At 46.0% G+C, this 19,461-nt stretch overlaps 1 protein-coding gene across 1 annotated transcript in view; it reads right to left on the reverse strand.

Moving 5' to 3' along the window:
* PRKG1 (protein kinase cGMP-dependent 1) overlaps positions 1-10,855 on the reverse strand; it is a 1,235,433-nt gene extending 1,224,578 nt beyond the window's left edge. The window contains exon 1 of the mRNA XM_032883001.1: positions 10,147-10,855. Within this exon, the coding sequence (XP_032738892.1) occupies positions 10,147-10,412 (266 nt within the window). The 5' untranslated portion in view covers positions 10,413-10,855. The remainder of the gene's footprint in view (positions 1-10,146) is intronic.
* Between the last annotated feature and the right edge of the window lie 8,606 nt (positions 10,856-19,461).

Consider the following 19,461-nt stretch of genomic DNA (forward strand, 5'->3'; position numbering starts at 1 on the left):
CTTAATGATGTTCTAGAATCACAGAAGCACCAAGAAGATCAAACAACCTAATAGAAGCCAGTAGAAGTTTCCCCTGAAAACTTCTCTTTATCCTATAATAATTGTCTTTTAATTCTTTTGGGAGAAGAAAGGAGTAGAAAAATCTCAATCTTGTCTCCTCATGCATATATTTCTTACTACTATGAATTTTCCATTATTTCTCTCGGTTGTCTTGTCTCGGGCAAATCTGAGCCCAGAGGTCTCAAAGGGGTTTTAGGAATTTCCCTCAGATGGATATTAATGTTCAAAGACCTCTCTGTGCCAAGCGTGCTATCTGTCTCCCTTTTGTTAAAGGCAAACAAGGCAGAAGCACACGGTGCTCTGGCTTTTTCAATATATTCCCTGAAATCACTACTAATTGGGAAACGGTCATACCAAATGCATTCAATGAAAACACTTTCCAAAGACGCGAACGCTGACATTAAGAAAGTTATATGTTTGGGAATATGTTTTCCACGCCAACCAAAGGCCAATCCCAGCTACGAGCGATCCAACTGCCTAAATATTGTACTTCTGCTGCCATCTTGTGGTCAATCTTGAAATCTCACCCTCTTCCTCTCTCCCTCCTCTCTCTCTGCATGGTTTTTTCTCTGTACCTTTTGGAGGGCACCTACATCCAGATCTTAAGGATTACCTTTCTTTAGTAGAGGGGGACAGTCTGCATTATGCTCTGAAAGAAGATGGCACTGGGGTTAATTCCTCCTCCTGCCTATACATCCCCCTCCTTTTCCCACATATTTTTCTCATTTTTCCACTAAGCCATTCTCTTAAATGTAACAGTTTTTTAAAAAAAGCTTTCTCCTCGTTTAATCTAGTTTCCTACAGGTCAATGAAATACAGAAATACAGGAAAATAAATTTGTCTCTTTTTTTTTTTTAAAGGTTTTCCCTCCCAAACTGTTTCCAAATTCCGTTTATAGAAAGAAAGAAGGAAGGAAAGAGAGAGAGGGGGAGGGAAGGAAGGAAGAAAGAAGAAAGAAAGGGAGGAAGGAAGGAAGAGGGAGGGAGGGAGAGATAGAGGGAAGGAAGAAAGGAAAGAAAGAAAGAAACAAACAAACAAATATGTCTTTCTGTCTACAAATGTCACGCCACCCTTCATGGCCACAGATGTCTCAGGATCCAAGGAGGAGCCCTGGCAGGGAGTAGGGAAGCCACACTGTACTCCAGGACAGAGTGTCCCAGGGCCCCGGGCCAGATGGGGACTGGGTCCCAGCATCCTTTATTCTTCCCCACCTGTCCTGGTCAACTGTGGGCCCTGCTGGCATATGGCAAAGAAAATTCATAAATCTGGGGGGAAATCCGATGTTTTTCTGAGGATATATTGGAGTGAATAATTCTTAACCAGAGCAAGAGTATATTTTATAAAAGCCACCATTCCTGTCTAGCTCTATGTCACTCCTCTAACTCTTGTGGAGAAACTGAGTCACCAGAGACGAGCACCCAGGTAACACACGTAGCCAGAATCTTCCAAAACAGAAAAGGGATGAGTAAGGAAACAAGCATGAAAACAATCTGCTTCATTCCTTGTTGGAAATGACTTTAAGGGGCATCTGGAGGCTCAGTCAGTTAAGCATCTGCCTTTGGCTCAGGTTATGATCTCAGGGTCCTGGGATCGAGTCCTGCATTGGGCTCCCTGCTCAACGGGGAGCCTGCTTCTCCCTCTGCTCCTCCCTCTGCCTGTGTACTCTCTCTCTTATTCTCTCTCAAATAAATAAAATGTTAAAAAAAAAGAAAAAAGAAAATGACTCTAAAAAAATCTTTCCCCATCCTCTTCTGTATACCCATCAATACACATTGATATGTTTAGACTTTTTTCTTAAAATTTAGCCTTATCATAAGCAATTATAACCACACAGCATGGCTTTGATGTGCTTGTTACGTTTTCCTCAAACCCTCAGTGAAATCCCCGATTGTTCATATACAATAAACTCCCTCGTGTGCCGCCCAGAGACAGCCCTGGTACCGCCAAGACCAGAACCATCGCACTCAGGGACACGTCGCTCTGCAGTAGATGTGCTAAGTTTAAGGAGAGCAGAGGAAATCTAACAACCATTGTTTTTAAGTAGCTTTGAGGGTCACCGGGTCAAGACTCTGACTTTTTAGAGGCATGGTTCAGATCAGAAGTTCTCAGACATTTTTCCTGCTGTGACTCACGAGACGGGTGACGTTCCTGCGTGCAACACTCTCTTGTGAACACCAGCAGCGTCTGTGGGTGACATGCAACTTCCTGCCTGCATTTGCAATCCAGCCAGTCCAGAAAGCCCAGCAGAACGCCAGGAACGGGCTCTCCCGAGAGACGCCTGGGAGTGCTCCTATTTCCTAAGACACAAGTAATTCACAAATTGTGACTCAAGCTATCACGGACTTATTTTAACCTCCAACTAATCAAATACCCAGCCCTGGGGGGCAGGACCCCACAGCTGGAGCCTGCCTGAGGAAGACACAGGACACTGCAATGACTATTTTGGAGCCGTCTTATTCTCCACGAGGAGATCAGACTGAATAGGAACCGGTGTTACTCTCCAGAAGGTTCGGTTCTTGTTTAGTTTTGTTAAGTTTCGCTTGCTTGCTTTTGACACATTCTAGGTACGTGTGGTTCTTACCCTTTCTCCAAAAATCAGACTGGGGGGAGGGGGTAGATTGGGGAAAAGGAAGCTGAGGAGTTTATTTGGTTGAAATTTTTACTGTGGACAGACCTGGTTTCGACCCGGGGGGGTGGGGTTTACAACTTGAGATATAGAAGAATGTTCTATTTTGAGAATTTGAGGGCATCTGCAGCCACGTTCCTGGTGGCCACAGGATGCACAAAAAGGGCATTATCTATACCACATATGAGAGGCATCAAGAAAAAAATTCACAGTGCCCAAAGGCTTCAGATTTGCTCCTCAGACAATAATAGCGTATAGTACAGTCAACAGACCTACACATACTCCTAAGCGGCAAAAAGGAGTATTTCTGGGATCCCTGCAAGGTTCACGAGAAGCATTACCGCAGCACGTGGGATCAAAGTGCTCAAATAAAGTGAGGATAAAAACACGCTTAGAAGCCCTCTCTGATTTGGACGAGAAAGGAAGGACAGTTTGAACTAGCAGCCAATCTGAGAGAATCAGTGGAGAAGGATAGTTGATCATCTTTATCATGAGTGCAAAGTTTAAACCAGCAAGGTAATTCCTGTTAGGTGTCTTATCGGATTAGCTCAACAGATAAACACTTGGATGAAACCAGTCCATCCCGTTTATCACCTTGAGAGCCCAAGTGCTATCAATGTATCCCTTCACATGACAGAGTCAACTCAAATCAGCTCCTGGTATCAACACAGCAACCTTTTGGGACTAAGTTCCAAAAATATGTTGAACGAGCATGCACTAAAAACAGACAAACACACAGCAAACACAGCTAGTCACTGGACAGGACAAATGACACATAGAATTTTGAAACTTTCCAGCCCCCATAAACTTTATATTGATTGAATTTAAAACTAGTCTATTTCCCCAGGAAGCATGGGTTTCTATCACATCCATATATAGGAAACAATATGGAAGGGTTTAGAATAAAGCAACATGAAGTCTGTGATCCCCCAATAACGTTTAGTAAGCAGGGAGGAGTAAGGTTAAGAGTTTTTAAAAAGGGTTTTGTTGTTCTAGAACTCTAAGCAAAATAAGGAGACTACAACCACCATCTGTCTTCATATAATAAAACAAGACTTTTTCAAAGATACACAGTTTCTGGAAATACCCATTTTTTTATAGAGCCACTATTTCAAAGCATTTTCTATTTCAAAATGAACAATAGGCATTTTTTTTTTAAACTTTAGGAAATTCACATTGTATAACACCTGAATTACTTGAAGTTAGGATAGATTTTTTTAAAAGATGAGAGTAGCATTTTGAGCAAGAACTCTGTTCTCTGTTGTTTTATGATTTTTGCCACTGAAACCAATCCGGTGGGACTCACAGACTAACGTTAAGCTGGAAGAGGGAAACATGGGGACCCAAAAGAGAGAGAGACAACACAGTGTGACCCAGGAACAAAGAAAAGGAAGTAAAAAATCCTCAGTGGGTAAAAGGAGAAGATATATTTCCACAAGAAGCAACCAAGCTTGTTTCTTAGAGCTGGTTCTGGGAGGCAATCTTGGGCCCTGTGCCCAGTACCAAAGGCAAGTACTTGACAAACTGCAAGGTGGGTCTGTCTCTCTGTTGGTTTTCTTTTTTTCTTTCTTTCTTTTTTTTTTTTTTTTAATTTAACAGCCTAAGAAGTAAACCTTCCATTCTAGAAGAAACTGATTTGAGCCAACTTGGAGGAATTTCAGAATAAGAACTACTATAAAGTCATAAAACAAATCAAGTGGCAGTGTGTGTGTGTGTGTGTGTGTGTGTGTGTGTACAGGTACACACACACATAGACACACACATACACATGCGAGGACGCAACAGCGTGGCACCGACAAAGGTAGACTCAAGGTCAGGACTCCTTTTTGACGATTCCCAAACTTCTGAGCTTTCACTTTGGTGAAACAGGATATGCTATCCCTGGTTTATCTCCAAGCTCCCAGCAACTTCCAAGTGCTACAAGAATCCGAGATAAGGCAGGGTCCTGCACTCTGATAAGCCTGTTCTCCACGGCAAAGGAAAATAAGTATTCGTGCTCTGAGCAACTATGAAATCACCTGAAAATCTGATGAAGAGAGAGGATTTCAATGCACCCTCGGCATCTCCCACACCACAGGGAGAGAGGGCACTTAGGGAAAGAGGAAGAAGGTAGGACGTGGCTTGTTTTTTTCAGGTCTGTTAGAAATCATTTCATGAGGGTCAGTCCACTTTCTAATGAATGTGTGATTAAATGAGTGATTAAATGTGAACTTTCAACCCACACATAGATCAATGATTCAAATGGGGTAAGAACTCCTGGTATATTACAAATACATCTGGAAAATGTACATGCTTCCAGACCCTGAGCCAACCTCGAAGCAAAGTGAATCCGTCTTAAAGCAGCAGCCCAGACAGATGATAAGCTGAAGATATCAATTCACCAAGTCTAGTCCTGATGCAAAATTCCGAAACGTGAACTATCTTTCGGGTCCCATTTCTGTGATTCTTTAAAACGCACTTCAGGGACAATTTGCTCCGTTTTCTCCCCACTAAAAGCAGGGTACAGCTTTGACCAAAAGGAGGTGTGAGGTGCTTATGCTCAGAATCTGTCCTCTCCCAATGACATGTGGGGAGACCCCAGGACACTGACAAAACATCTTCCCTGTCCTCCTCAGCCTGAATCCCCTTAATCTCTTGTCATAGCTATCACTCATCCGGGCAAACTAAATCAATGTCCTCTCCCAGAAGCTGTTCAACTATGTTACTCTGGAAAGGATAACCAGTAACATAGCGAGAAACTGTTACTTTGTCATAGATACCTTTAGGAGGGAGGACTGGTAGAGAGAAAGGAATAGTATGATTGGTCTGCAAGGCAAAAGGTAAAGGATAGGGGCGCCTGGGGGGCTCAGTGGGTTAAAGCCTCTGCCTTCAGCTCAGGTCATGATCCCAGGGTCCTGGGATCGAGCCCCGCATGGGGCTCTCTGCTCGGCAGGGAGCCTGCTTCCTCCTCTCTCTCTGCCTGCCTCTCTGCCTGCTTGTGATCTCTGTCAAATAAATAAATAAAATCTTTAAAAAAAAAAAAAAGGTAAAGGATATAATAATGAATGATGTCCAAAGGAGGCAACCGAGATCACTGTCACAACCATCCTATTTATCAGCTCTGCCTCGGGCATGAGAAAGGTGGGAAGGAAGCAAAGGGAAAGACTGGTATATGGCAAGCTCAAGGCCAGGACTGCCTGAGGAAATCCCAGACTCATGAGCACATCCAAGTGTGTGTGCTGTACACAAGGGCTTGTTGCCACTTCTCCGGAGGTCAGTTAAGTGCTGGCCCTAAGACTCTTCTAACAAAGATCCTATTCTGATTTAGGACAGGTTCTTTTATTTCAATTTTGAAAGGACTCACCCATTACCAAGATAGGACCTGAGCTATCCAAGATGATGAAAACGTTGCAGCTTAGAACCTGGGCTCCAGAAACGTCAAGATTTGGGGTTGAAACTTGTCTCTCGCATTTCCTAGCTGTGAGATCTCAGGCCAGTGACTTCTTCGGGACTCACATTCCTTGGATCCACTCTCTTTATTACCTTAGATATTTCAGAGCACTGTGGGTTTTCTCTATGAACAATTAATAAGCCAGGCCCAGAATTCAGCGGCTACTCACTCATTTCATTGAGGTGGCTTATGTGGAAACTAGGCCAAATCCCTTGATTTAGTCTGAAGGTTAAACCAGACCTGAATTGAATGAGAGATGCAAAAAGCAATGAGCTTTCTGGGGCATCCATCCCCAAGCATCCATGTCCCAGTGGAGGGAAGTTCAAGTTCCAAATGACGAACTTACATCACCAAGAATGGAGGGATTTGTGACAAGAATATCTTGAATGTCTTTGGGATACAATCTATTGTCCCTGTCACAGATTAATATTGATTCCAGCCTGCCCTCAAGCTACTTCAACAACAACAACAACTGTTTGCAGTCCTTGGAGCCAGACAGGCAGCCAAAATAAGGAATGGAGGTGTGTGTGTGTGTGTGTGTGTGTGTGTAAAACTCAGGGAAAGAATTCAGGATATTAGGTAATTCTTGACTTGGGGTGTGTACACGCAGGGAATTGCAAGTTCACAGAAAACTATGTGAAACACTCGGACTTGATGGGCAAAGTGTTATGTAAATTCACAATATCATCATCGTCCTACAGTTTTCCAAGATAATCACTTGATCCCTACCGGGCATTTCTATGGGGTCTGCAAATGAGAACTGAAGCAAGCCGGACGCTTCCTTTTTAAATATGATCATCATACTGTACACTTGATACTTAAGCTGAGCACTCAGATCTTCCCTTTCCCTAGTATAATTTTCATCTAAGCATTCCTTGGATACTTAGATCACTCTTAATGGAGACTGTGCCGTATATCCTCTGTGGACACATGGAAGTCTGGCTAATTGGACTGACTTGATTACAACCGTCAGTGAATTCTCCCATTTCCTTCCACTGCAATAAACGCTTAAGATATTTTTGTCACCTATTATGTAAATATTTTAGATTGCCGTCATTTTCTCAAACAGGGCTTGGAGGCGAAAGCGCTTTTATCATTCTGCCCACCAGACAGACTCTTGTACTTTGCATGTACGTGTCTTGTTCGAACAAAAACTTCATGTCCTAGAAAAGTTTGAAATGAACCCATGAAAAGCTATCCCTCAAATTCTATAGCAACTGCCAGTGAACTTGAACTGCGCAGTAAGGCGGTCTCCTCAGCTCTGGCAAGCGCATCCGGGTGGCACAGAGTTCCACAAGAGGTGCGAGAGGTGAGGACATACCTCGTCTCCAAAGCTAAGTATCGGAAAGGTGGAAAATACGCTTTCTTTTGAGAGCCTCTTGTTTGCTGTTAAAGGCTGGATCTGAGAAATACTGTTTAAAGGACTTCCTTTCTTGACCAGAACAAATGTCTGACCCATAATTAAGTTGCTATTGTCTCTTTAAGGGGTAGGATGAGTACCTGATTCCAAGGGTTACTAGCCCCATATATCATACCTGTCAAAATCCTTTAAACTCTGAGTCAGCTTGCCGAAAATACACTCCAGGCTCCCATCTGAAAACTAAAAAACTAAGTACTGAGTGGGGGGAAGTTTACCCTCAATCCCAGCGTAAATCGGGGCAGAGAGGAAGCAGGAAAGGGCTCCTGCGATTTACTCTAGACACAAAAACCCGCTGACCTCTACTGCGCATGATCCACGCAGGGGCTGAAGGCTCCTACCCCTAAGTCCACTGAGCTGGGGGCAGGGAGGCTTGGCAAGGGAGGACGATGTGTGCAAAGACAAGCCATTTCCTCCCCGTGCACACAAACCCTCCTCTCATTCCCAGAGAGATCTGCTCCTCCAGGAGAATAAAAGCGTCTCTGAGAACAGACTCCCGAGTGACGGTGGACTCAGGGTGGGGAGGCTTTGCTCCGGGGCCCTTGCAGAGCCTTAGTTGGTGGGCGGGGGGGGGTGGGGGGGTGAGGGGGTGGGGGTGGCGGGCTCCCCCGAGCTGCGGAGGGCCGCTGGTTTCTGGTAGGGGCACAGCCGAGACACAGGGATCTGAAATTCCAAAAATGCCCTAAAGCGCCGGCCGGCCACTCGGCCGGGAGGGGAGCAGCTGCCGGGTGACCGCTGTTGAAGTGGCTCCTTAAGGAGGTGGGCAGATTGATTCCAGCTGCTGAGCGAGGGGCAGGGCAGCGGCCGCGGAATGCGCAGAGCCTCAGCCCAGCCCGGGACAGCCGCTTCCCCACCAAGGGCCAGGCCAGACAGGAGCGGCGGCTGCAGTCTGGGCCTGGCAGCAGGAAGAAAGCCATCGGTCCACCGGCTAGGGACTTTCACGGCCGTCTGGGCCCAAAGGTGCCATGTGGACAGTGTCACTGTGTAATTGGAGTGTCCCTCAGGAATTCGAAAACCGTCTCCTGAGACGTAGGTTGGGAACGCGCCCAACGTTCCAAAGGAGAATCCTTTCGGGATGGTTCCTGTTTTGCTCCCCGGCCCACTCCCAGGTCCTGGCCCTCTTCTAACAGCTCCTCACCCCTCCCTGCCCAGTCTCCTGGGCCCCCGTCCCCCACCACCCAGGAACACTAATCAATGCACAGAAGAGACAGACCAGGAAGGGGTGCAGAGGCAGAGTGGGGGGCCCATGGACGCTGGACAAGAACGCGTGCCCTTCAGAAGTGCCGGCCTCCAAGTGCCGGCTCATTTGAGGGGTCCCCTGAGAGCCCCAAACTCAGACACCAAGTGATCTAAGAGGGAAGGGGTAAGAGGTAGGCGGGCATGAAGGCACGACTAATGGAATATTCAATATCCTGCGAAATGCACTTTCGGCGGGGCGCTTCCAGGGGCTAAAAGCCAGTAATGGGCTCTGGAGTCTGCACTTCCTCTCCCTAATGTCCAGAGGCGTTTTAATGCTGCAGCCAATCGATCAGCCTCCTCCGGTGCAGGCGGCGAGGGGAGTGCAAGAGCTTCTTACTTGTGGCCAAAGTCCTCCTCCCCCTCACCATCACCCCACCCCCCCACCCCCCCACCCCCCACCCCCGCACCGCCACCGCGCGACACACAACTCCGAAAGGGCAAGGACTGGGCTCCTATAGTGTCCGGGAGAGGAAAGGAAGGAGCTTGGAGGCGCCCAGAGAAACAGCTCCCCTCCCTCTTCACCCCAACTTTGAAGACAACAAGGAGGCCGCCTTAGCCACCCGGGGACACGGCTGGCCGGCAGCCCCAGAGCTGCTCCAGGTACAAGGTCACCGAGCCGCCTCCGAGCCCAGGGCAGCCCCAGGTGTGGCTCTTCTGGAAGGGACACAAACACGACACACGAACGTCCAGAAAGTGGGGCTTCTCTGCGATTTCTTGCTGACATCACAGCTGCCTGGGAAGGGACCCTGTGAATAAACCTCTCCCGGTCTCCCCACCCCGGAGGCCGGATCCCGGCGGCGGAGACGCGCCCCCGTCCCGCCTCCCCACGCCCCTGTACCGTCCCCGCAGGGCTCCTGCGCCGGGCGAGTCAGTTCCTCGGCCCAGCCCGACCCCGGCCGGCCTCCGCCGCCCCTCCCCCGGGACACCGACTCCGCACCACCGTGCACGCCCCGCGGCCGGGGCCTGGGGTCGCCTTGGGGAGCTCTGCGGCTCCGAGACGCGCGCGCCTCTGTCCCGGCGAGGCCGTCCCCGCCGCGCCGCGCGCACGGAGAGCGGCGCTCCCGCAGTCGGGTGCGGGGCGGCCGAGTTAGCGGCGCGAGCAAACTTTCTGCCTCCTCCCCACCCCCCACGCCACCGGGGCGCGTCTCCCCGAGGAGCTCGCCTTTCCCAGCCCCGCAGAGCCAGGCGCGGCACGTGACGGGCAGGAATAAAAATAAACCCTTCCCAGGCCCCGGGCCGCGGGGGCCACCCCACTCCGCGAGGCGGCGGCGAGCAGGGGGCGCCCCCGCGCCCACCCCCCTCGCGCGCGCCCGCGCCCCCGGCCCGAGAGGGCCCTGGGCTCGGTCCGGCCCGCCGCGCCCGGCCCGCGCCTACCTCTCGGACTTGGTGAACTTCCGGAACGCCTGTCGAAGGTCGTGGAAGGAGCGGTAGGTCTGCGGCTCGGCCGAGATGCCCTGCGCCCGGGTGGTGCGTGGCCCGATGTGCGGCGAGGGTGCGGGCAGCACCGACTGACATTTGTGCAGCTTCCTCTTCAGCTCCTGGATCTCCTCCTCCTTCTCCGACAGCCGCTTCTCCAGCTCCTTGATCCTCTCCTCCTTGAGCATGAGAATCTGGGCGAAGTCCTCCTCCAGCTCGCTCATCTTCCTCCCGGGGCCCCTCCGCGAAACTTTGCTCGGGCGCGGCCGGACGCCGGCCGGGGGAGGCGAGCGCGGCGACGGAGCCGAGGGGGCGCCGAGTGCGAGCGCGCGGCTGCGCTGCCCCCCGGAGCGGCCGGCGGGCGCGGGGAGCCGCGGTCTGCGAGCCCCTTCTGCCGAGGGCGCTGAAAGCTCCGAGGGGAGGACGAGACGTCTAAAAGCGGCGGAGACGAGAGGCAGAGTGCTAATCCCCAGCCTCTCGGGGGACTAGGTGATTATCTTTCATTGAGAAACCAATTAGAGCCGCCCGGCCTCCCCTGAGACCCCCTCCCCCGTCCCCTTTCCCAGTGGCTCGTGAGAACACCGCGCGCGCCACCCCACCTAAAGCCTGGCTTCCCGCTGCAGGGTTGGACCAGACAGCCGGGCTCACCCCATCACACAGTAATCACTCTTCCACGCTATATGGTACCAAAGGGAAGGGGTGGGGTGGGGGGAGCTTTATGCCACTTGATCCTGGAAATAGCAACAATTACCATGTGATCTGGCAGATGACGCAGCCCTTGTAACCGGAGCCTAAAGACTTGGTGGGGTGTGTGTGAGAGACAGTGCGAGATATTTCAGAAATATGAGACCGCCTTCGAGTCCGTAACCTGCATAAATTCATGTCTGTGTTCACTTTTTATTTCTCTTCTCGGGATGAGGTAGGGTGTGTGTTTGTGTGTGTGTGTGTGTGCGCGCGCGCGCGTGTGTTTCTCTTACTGTGCAGCCCTGTGCTTGTGACCCCAAGTAACAAGAATGACAGGAAAATAGGAATTCGAAGTTTTTTCAGCAGAAAAATTTACTGGAAATGGTGAGCCCTTGGTAGGAAAGTTGAATGAAATAGGTGCATGGTAATGAGCCCAGTGTTTGGCGGGGTCTGGGGAAGGCCATACTGTTGTCAACTTCTTAGAGCCTGGATTGTATCTCATCTGCTACAGTTAAAATGTGTGCATTGGGCATCCAAATTACATCACGACATCGGCTCCCACAGTTGAGAAATGGTGACCACTAGTGCTAACCTGCAAGTTTGGGGGGAAAATTGTATCTGTGATCTGTGTTTTTCCCTTACCTGTGGTCCACCCCCTCACCCTCTGCTAAAGGGCTGTTCTACCTCTTTGAGTATTTGCTAATGCCTACAATTTGCCAGAGTATTTGCTAATGCCTACAATATCTTTTCCTTATCTGTTGTGTGTGTCATGGAGAGCCTTTTTCTTCACGTAAATCATTGTGTGAGTTTGTGACTGTGGGGGGAGCACATCTCCAGGTAATGATCAACAGAATAGTATATCTTTTTTTTAAAGGGGAAAAGATATAGATGCAGACTAAGATGCCAAAGCACTTTCTCTGAAATAGTAACTTCCCTTAAAAAGAAAGATCAAGGTTTAAGCACTGGCTGCTTATAAAAAGAAAAAATCTTTCTACCTTGTCTGAAACACCTAAGGAAAAGCAGGCATATACTTTGGTTTATAAATAAATCCTAAAATACTTTTTATTCTGGAGATTTCTTTATTATTTACTGTCAGTTCTACTCATCTGATTATTTTAAATTAAAAACATTCCAAGCCACATCTGAATTTCTTAATCACACCAGATGCTGAAGGCTGGCTTTATTTACTCGTATTTGAGAAGGAGTTCTTGGTCTTGTTGATAGTTAGTATTCTGTTGCTTCCATCTATGAGCAATTTAAACTGCTAGAATCCTTTTAGGAACGCTCAAAACAGTTGGCCTTTTAAAATAATACATTAGAAACAAAAACTTTGTCACATTCAAAACTCTAGCAGAGGCTCAACTTTATAGAAGAGATAGAAATTGTTTTAAAATGACTCTGGGACAGGTTCTTTCAAATTTTACATTGTCTTAAATGCATATATTTAAATGTTTCTCCTTGCTTATTTATTTTTAAGATTTTATCTATTTATTTGACAGAGAGATCACAAGTAGGCAGACAGGCAGGCAGAGAGAGAGTGGGGGGAAACAGGCTCCCCACCAAGCAGAGAGACTGATGTGGGGCTCAATCCCAGGACCCTGAGATCATGACCTGAACTGAAGGCAGAGGCTTAACCCACTGAGCCACCCAGGCGCCCCTCCTTGCTTATTTTTTGAAAAGGAACATTTAGACCAAGATTTCACACGCCCACACACACACCTCAAAACCTAACTTCATCCCCGTCTTCCAGAATTACTTAGTTTTTAATGTATCAGTTTCAACTTAAGTAATGTCAACACCTACTGACATTAAATCTTGTCCACTGGCTTAACAAATATTTAATTTAGAGCACAAGGAACACTTCACAAAGAGCCTGGTAGAAGAGTATTATTAAAAATCATAGCATTTCAAAGCTGGAAACAACGTCCAAGATCATCTAACCAAATCACCTCACGTTATAAAGGAAAAAAAATTAGAGTTTGAAAGGCAAGGTCCAAGGTCACCTAAGTTAATAAGTGTCCCTCCAGGATTCCCAAAGCCCACACACAATGTTTTCCCAAACACACTGTTCCTACCCTGACACCTGAAAATCTAGAAATTCTATGATTCTGATCCCCTTTAGCAGTGAAAGACATGGCTTTACTCTGTGTTGTTCGCTTTTAAATCTGTAGCAGTAAGTTTCAACTATCAAAGCCAAAGTATTAATGAAACCAGTTTTATGCTGTTTCCTTTTTTTCCTAAAGGAGAAGGTCGCCATCTAGTGCCCTAGGAGAAATTTGCTAAATAAAAATATTAACCACAATGAAGGGAGGTTAGGTCCTTAAATACCCATACTAGGGTTTCCATGTTCCTCATTGGAGAGAAATAAAGAACATATGCTGAATTTTGTAACAGAGCACATTTTTAAGAATTAAAAATTTAGGGATATCCGGATGGCTCAGTATTTTAAGCGACTGCCATTGGCTCAGGTCATGATCCCAGGGTCCTGGGGTCAAGTCCCACATCAGGCTCCATGCTCAGGAGGATACCTGCTTCTCCCTCTGCCTACCACTCCCCCTACTTGTGCACTTTCTCTCTCTCTATCTCTCTGACAAATAAATAAGTAAAAATCTTTAAAAAAATGAATTAAGAATTTACAATCTTTTGGCCACTAGATAATGACAAAAATGATGCTAAACATTTATTGAGTGTTTAATAGGTGCCAGCACAGGGCTAAGTCCTTTATGCAACTGATTTTAATGCCCATAATGTCTCTATAAGGTAGGTTCTATTATTCCCATTTTATAGATGGAGAAACTGATGATTAGCCAGATTAGCTAACACACCCATGGGTACAATGTCCAGATCTGACCTAGGCTTAATCCCTTAATCCCTTACACAGGACTTCTTCAACCTGAAATGTATTAAAATGTCCACTTTCCTGGGAGCCCAATGACAAGCAGAACTAAAAGTTCTTTGCTAATGGAAACACACGAAATTTAAAACCCTGTATGAATCCAGATAAAGCTCTAAGATTCTGGCTTCTCAGCAAAGCAATTTATTTACTAAAATTGCTTTCCTTATGATACTTGGGGATCTGCTCAATATTTCATACACAGTGTCAAATTTATTTATTTTTTAAAAGATTTTATTTATGTATTTGAGATAAAGCAAGTGAGAGAGAGCACCAGCGGTGGGGAGGGGAAGAGGGAGAGAGAGAAGCAAACTCCCCACTAAGCAGGGAGCCCAATGTGGGGCTCAATCCCAGGACCCCAAGATCATGACCTGAGCCAAAGGCAGACACTTAAATGACTGAGCCACCCAGATGCCCCTCAAAAATTTTTTTTAAAGTGCATGTACTTTCAAAATGTTATGATGGTACATCGCCTAACCCCCCTACCAAAAACACTTTATAAAGAACTTGAAGCCTTATAGATGTTAGTAGCTCATGGGGGATTCCTGTCCTTTAATCTAGGTCAGTGTCATGGGAACCAATGGGAGGACAATGTCTATTTAAAAAAAATTAAACTGAAAGTCAGTTTGCTTTTTGTTATCATTATATGCCACAAATTCTCAACAATGTCAGTGATAAAATACTCCTCCTTCCAAAAGTACTTCATTGGTCTAATTTCAAGCAGTTGCTGCCTTTGCTGCTGAGCAGAAGAACCACTCCCATGGCCCCACCCTTGCAACAACAGTGACCTTAGTATACACGTTACAAGGATATAGCAAAGAGAACAGTCATGGGTTGGTGGTTGGAGTGAGGTCCCATGGATGGCAGCAGAAGATAAATTGGGAGAACTGAAAACAGGGATAGAGGTTCGAGCTTTTGGAGTGGCTGGCATGGGTGGGAAGGGACGTAGGGATTGAAACCACCTCTCTAATCCCAATACTTTACATCCAAACACTTCTGTTGGTTACAAAATAAGAATATTTGCAGAAAACTCCTTGAGATGCATCTTCCATCAAGGAATGCAACTAGCAAACTAAGTATTGGACTTGGAGCCTAAAGATGTAATCTTAGGTCCTCGTTCTGTCACTCCCCAAGCTGTGTGCTCTTGGGCAAATCCCTAAACCTCCCAGAGATCCACTTCCCACATTCATAAATTGAGCAGTGGAAGCTACCTAGGGTCTAGAGCACATGTCTACCTTCAAGGATTCTAGAAAATTCTGCTTTCCCTGTGGCTCACATTTTGAAATTATCCGTCTGTCCTTAGGAGCAACATCCATCTTTGAGCTCCAGCTGAGTTTAAAATTTTGACAAGAAAGAGTTAAAAGGGAGTCCAGATGGTCCTATAAAGATGACCTTGTACTTGGTGATGAACAAAAGCTTGGAACATTTTCAGTTAATTCTACATCAGACTGGATGTGGCTTCACAATTATCGCCTAAACCATGTTCTGGCGCCCAGGAGTGTGGTCACACCTTACGTAAGATAAAAGCCCGAAGTCCTGAAACACACCCACATCTGCGTTAATCACCTCGAATGTGGAAACAGCAAACGGAATGTGGCCTCAGCTAAACTTCAAAATTAGCTTCTGTTTATTGCATTTACTTAATAAACCATAGGGTATGTTTAAGAAAAAAAAAATGCATCCCTTCAGAAACCAATAGTTAAATGCTTTTTACCATGTGGTCCTGTTGCTGTACACGGAGCTCTTTCCCACACTGCCACCAACCAGAAGAGCATCTCCGTGTATGATTTCCTGTGATATCTCATCCACAGGTTTGGAAAAAAAAATCATTTTTCCTAGAAATTCTGAAAAATAAAACTTAGAGATGATGCTCCTTAACTACTGTAGAAATCAAAGTCTGCAGTCTATTAAGAACTTTGAAGTACAGACTGTTTCTCCTAGAATATGGAGATACAGAAGACCATGGGACTTTAGGCAGATGATATCATCTCCCTGAGCCTCAGTTTGCCCAACTATGTATGGATATTGAATTCCCTTGCACCTGATCTTTTAAGGTTCACATGAAGTGAGATGAAAGCACGATATTATCACTTAAATATGACCCTATAGAAATAAACCTAAGTAAAGTGGTAATGCTCCCCTGCTTTGAAGTCGCCCAGCAGGGGGTAAAGGGAAGGCCAGGAGGGGGGTGGGGGAGGAGGAGGAAGAGGAGGAAATATTTATATTACATTCAGCCTACTCCCTGGTTATGGGGACAGAATCTGAAGATAGCCCCAAGATTCCCACCCTTAGTGTATCTTGTACCGTCTCCCACTTATTCAAACACTAATAATCAAGGCACTACTCCGAAAGGATTTTGCAAATGTGATTAAGGTCCTTAGTCAGTTGATTTTCAAATAAGACCATCTGGTGATGTCAAGATAAAATGAATCAGCTAAGACTTTAGGAGGGATGGGGCTCTTCCTGGGGACGGGGTTTCAAAGCATGAGAAAGTCTTGATTCAAGAGAGATTGTCCATTGCTGCCTTCGAAGACAGAAGAGCAGCATGACAAGGAACACAGGTGGAACCTAGGGGCTGAGAGTGACCACAGCAAGGACATCGGGACCTCGGTCCTACATTGGCAGGGAACCAAGTCCCGTCAGAGCCACAAGAGCTTGGAAGAGGATGCTGAGTTCCCGGGGAGAACACAGGGTGGTTCCCCTGTTGATCTCAGCCTTACGAGTCCTGGAACAGAGAATCCAGCCATGCTCTCCCAGCCTTCCCACCTCCAGAGCTTCGAGATTAAAAACTGAGTGTTGCTTTAAGTCTCTAAGATTGTGACACTATCTGAGACAACAAAATAAAACTAATGAATTCAACTATCATTAAAAACATCCATTAAAAATGCCAGAAATGTTTTACCGCTCTTAAAAGCCTGCCTTTACAAGAGTCATTTTTTTAGGGAAACTACTTTAGTACATTTCAAACAGATACTTGGGGACATAAAAAGCTGTTCTAATTTACAACCTGCTTAAAGCACGCTGAGGACAGTGTGCACAGCCTTGCGAGTATGACAGACTCCCTTCCCTTAAAAGACGTGTTTAAAAGTTTCGAAGTTGTATCTTCTTATGACTAAAGTGTAAATCATCCCACCCATAGGTTTTACAAAGGACTGAGACCATTCACTAGTTTAAACTGCTCTGGGGCAGAAACCATACTATAGTTTACCCCGTGTAACACACCGGCTATGTGACCTTGGGCAAATTATTTCACCTGCTGAACTTTACTTGTCCCATCTGTGCAACAGTAATAACTGTTTCATAGTCTTTTGTGGTTTTGATCATTTGTTGGCCTCTGGGAATGTATTTAAATCACCTTGGATCCTTAGTAATTAATTGGGTGTTTCTATAGTCATCCATGGAAATTAAGGGCTCCTACATCATACCGCCTTCCCGGCTCAGGTACTAATCAAATACTTCAGAAGAGGGGAGGGAAAAGCATACAAATCCTTTGAGTTTGAGTTTAGCTTTTTATATGACTTAGCTTGATTATTTGGCTTGAATTTTTATTTATTTTTTTAAAAGATTTTATTTTTTTATTTGACAGAGAGAGAGAGACACAGTGGGAGAGGGAGAAGCAGGCTTCCTGCCGAGCAGGGAGCCTGATGCGGGTCTTGATCCCTGGACCCCGGGATCATGACCCAAGCTGAAGGCAGACGCTTAAGGACTGAGCCACCCAGGTGCCCCTTGGCTTGATTTTTTAAAGTGACAGAAACTGGACTCATTTACTTGGAACACTTTTTAAAAAATAAATTGTTGGGGTGACTGGGTGGCTCAGTGGGTTAAAGCCTCTGCCTTCGGCTCATTTCATGATCCCAGGGTCCTGGGATGGAACCCTCAGTTCATGATCCCAGGGTCCTGGGATGGAACCCTGCATTGGGCTCTCTGCTCAGCGGGAGCCTGCTTCCTCCTCTCTCTCTGCCTGCCTCTCTGCCAGGTTGTGATCTCTGTCTGTCAAATAAATAAATAAAATCTTTTAAAAAAAGTTAAAAAATAAATTCTTATGAAATTAAGAAAATAGATAGGCATCCTATAGAATTCAAACAGCACAAAAGGATGTTTGGGTGCCCTAGTTAACCAGATCCCCTGTATGGAAGCAATTATTCGCTCTCACCTTGACTTGTGTTTGTGCCTCATTAATTTTTATATTCATATATAACCATAGTTGTACATAAATACCTATTTTTACACACATTTGGCACAGAAGTTTCAATATCTGGTTTGTAAGCCTAACTCAGTGCTATGATCCCTGACTTTCAGAATGATCAGTCCAATGCCACGTGATGCAGCTGTCCCATTGTGTGATAAAATGCTCTGTATCTAGGCAGGAGGATGGTGTCAGAGAGTGTGCCCTTCCTTTACATGGCCATTATCTACACTTCTTAACCTTAAAATATTTCGCATTGGTTGCTTTATTAAATATTTTAAATAAAAACTTTGCAGTGGTCTGATACTCTCAGAGAACAAGCCGAACATTATTACATATGTACGTTTTTTAAAGGATGTGACAAATTTACCACGGGTCTCAATTCTTACCACCTGCTTCTGTTGACAGAGACATTCGTGCGTGCCTATCTCATGTTATTTCAAATTAACAAGCCCTGTGTTAAAAAAAAAAAAAAAAAAGCTAACCATCACTAGGGATAAGGAGCCCTCTATTTGGACAGTCTCTTGAGCCTTTATAAATAACACGATTTTTTTGGGGGGGGGGGTCTCCAGTCAAAACTGCATACTAAGCTGAAGAGTTCACGTACTATTTCTGGTTCAATGAAGACATATTTATTTGGAAATTATTTTCTCAACATATCTAGCCATTTATTATAAAAATAAATTACAACTTGTACAACTCGCTTTTATATCCATAAAAAAAAAAAATGGTTCCACAGAACCTGCAGGATTCCAGGACGCCTTAAAATGCCCAGATTTACAGCTGACATTCCCAAGTGCCTAAAAATTATATCTTCCCCACCTGTACTATCTGGGGCTCCATTTTCGAAGACTTACTAAAAACGGGTGAGGGCAAGAAACCCTCAAAACTCGTCCACGTTAATTGCAAATAATTGCGTTAGTCACAATGAAAAGTCTTTCTCTGCATGGAAAAAGGCTGGGGCTGTGCAGACCCCTTCCTTCCAGGTAACATCCTTCTCCCAGGCACCCACCCGCTGCAGGGAGCAGAGAGGGGCAGAAAGACAGGATATTAAAAGAGGAAGACACCACACCAGCGCCCTTCATTCAAGATTTCATCTAATAAAGGGAGATCACTTTACAATGTGCAGGCGGGCAGACATTACTCAGACTGTGGCTAAAATCATCAGCAAGAAACTCTGCCAGGAATACCTTAGTGTAACATGAGGTAGTGCTGGAGAGAGAGAGAGAGAGAGTGTGTGTGTGTGTGTGTGTGTGTGGCTTCAGTCACTGTACTTTTCGTCTAAATAATTTTCTCTGGCATGAGTAGGTAACAACAAGCTCTTCATTTAAAAATGTCTCCGTTCAGAACATTGGGAGAGTTCCAGGATCCCAGCAGACCCAGAGTGATATTAACAACAGATGGGAAATGCCACAAGTTGCCCGTTATCAGACTCCGGAGCACTGTCATCCATCAGGAGCAATAACTCCCTCCCTGCCAAGGCCAGACACTCTGATTTACCTTTTGCGCA

The sequence above is a fragment of the Lontra canadensis genome, unplaced genomic scaffold (assembly GCF_010015895.1).
Source record: "Lontra canadensis isolate GAN:19392208 unplaced genomic scaffold, GSC_riverotter_1.0 scaffold85, whole genome shotgun sequence".
Taxonomy (NCBI): Eukaryota; Metazoa; Chordata; class Mammalia; order Carnivora; family Mustelidae; genus Lontra; species Lontra canadensis.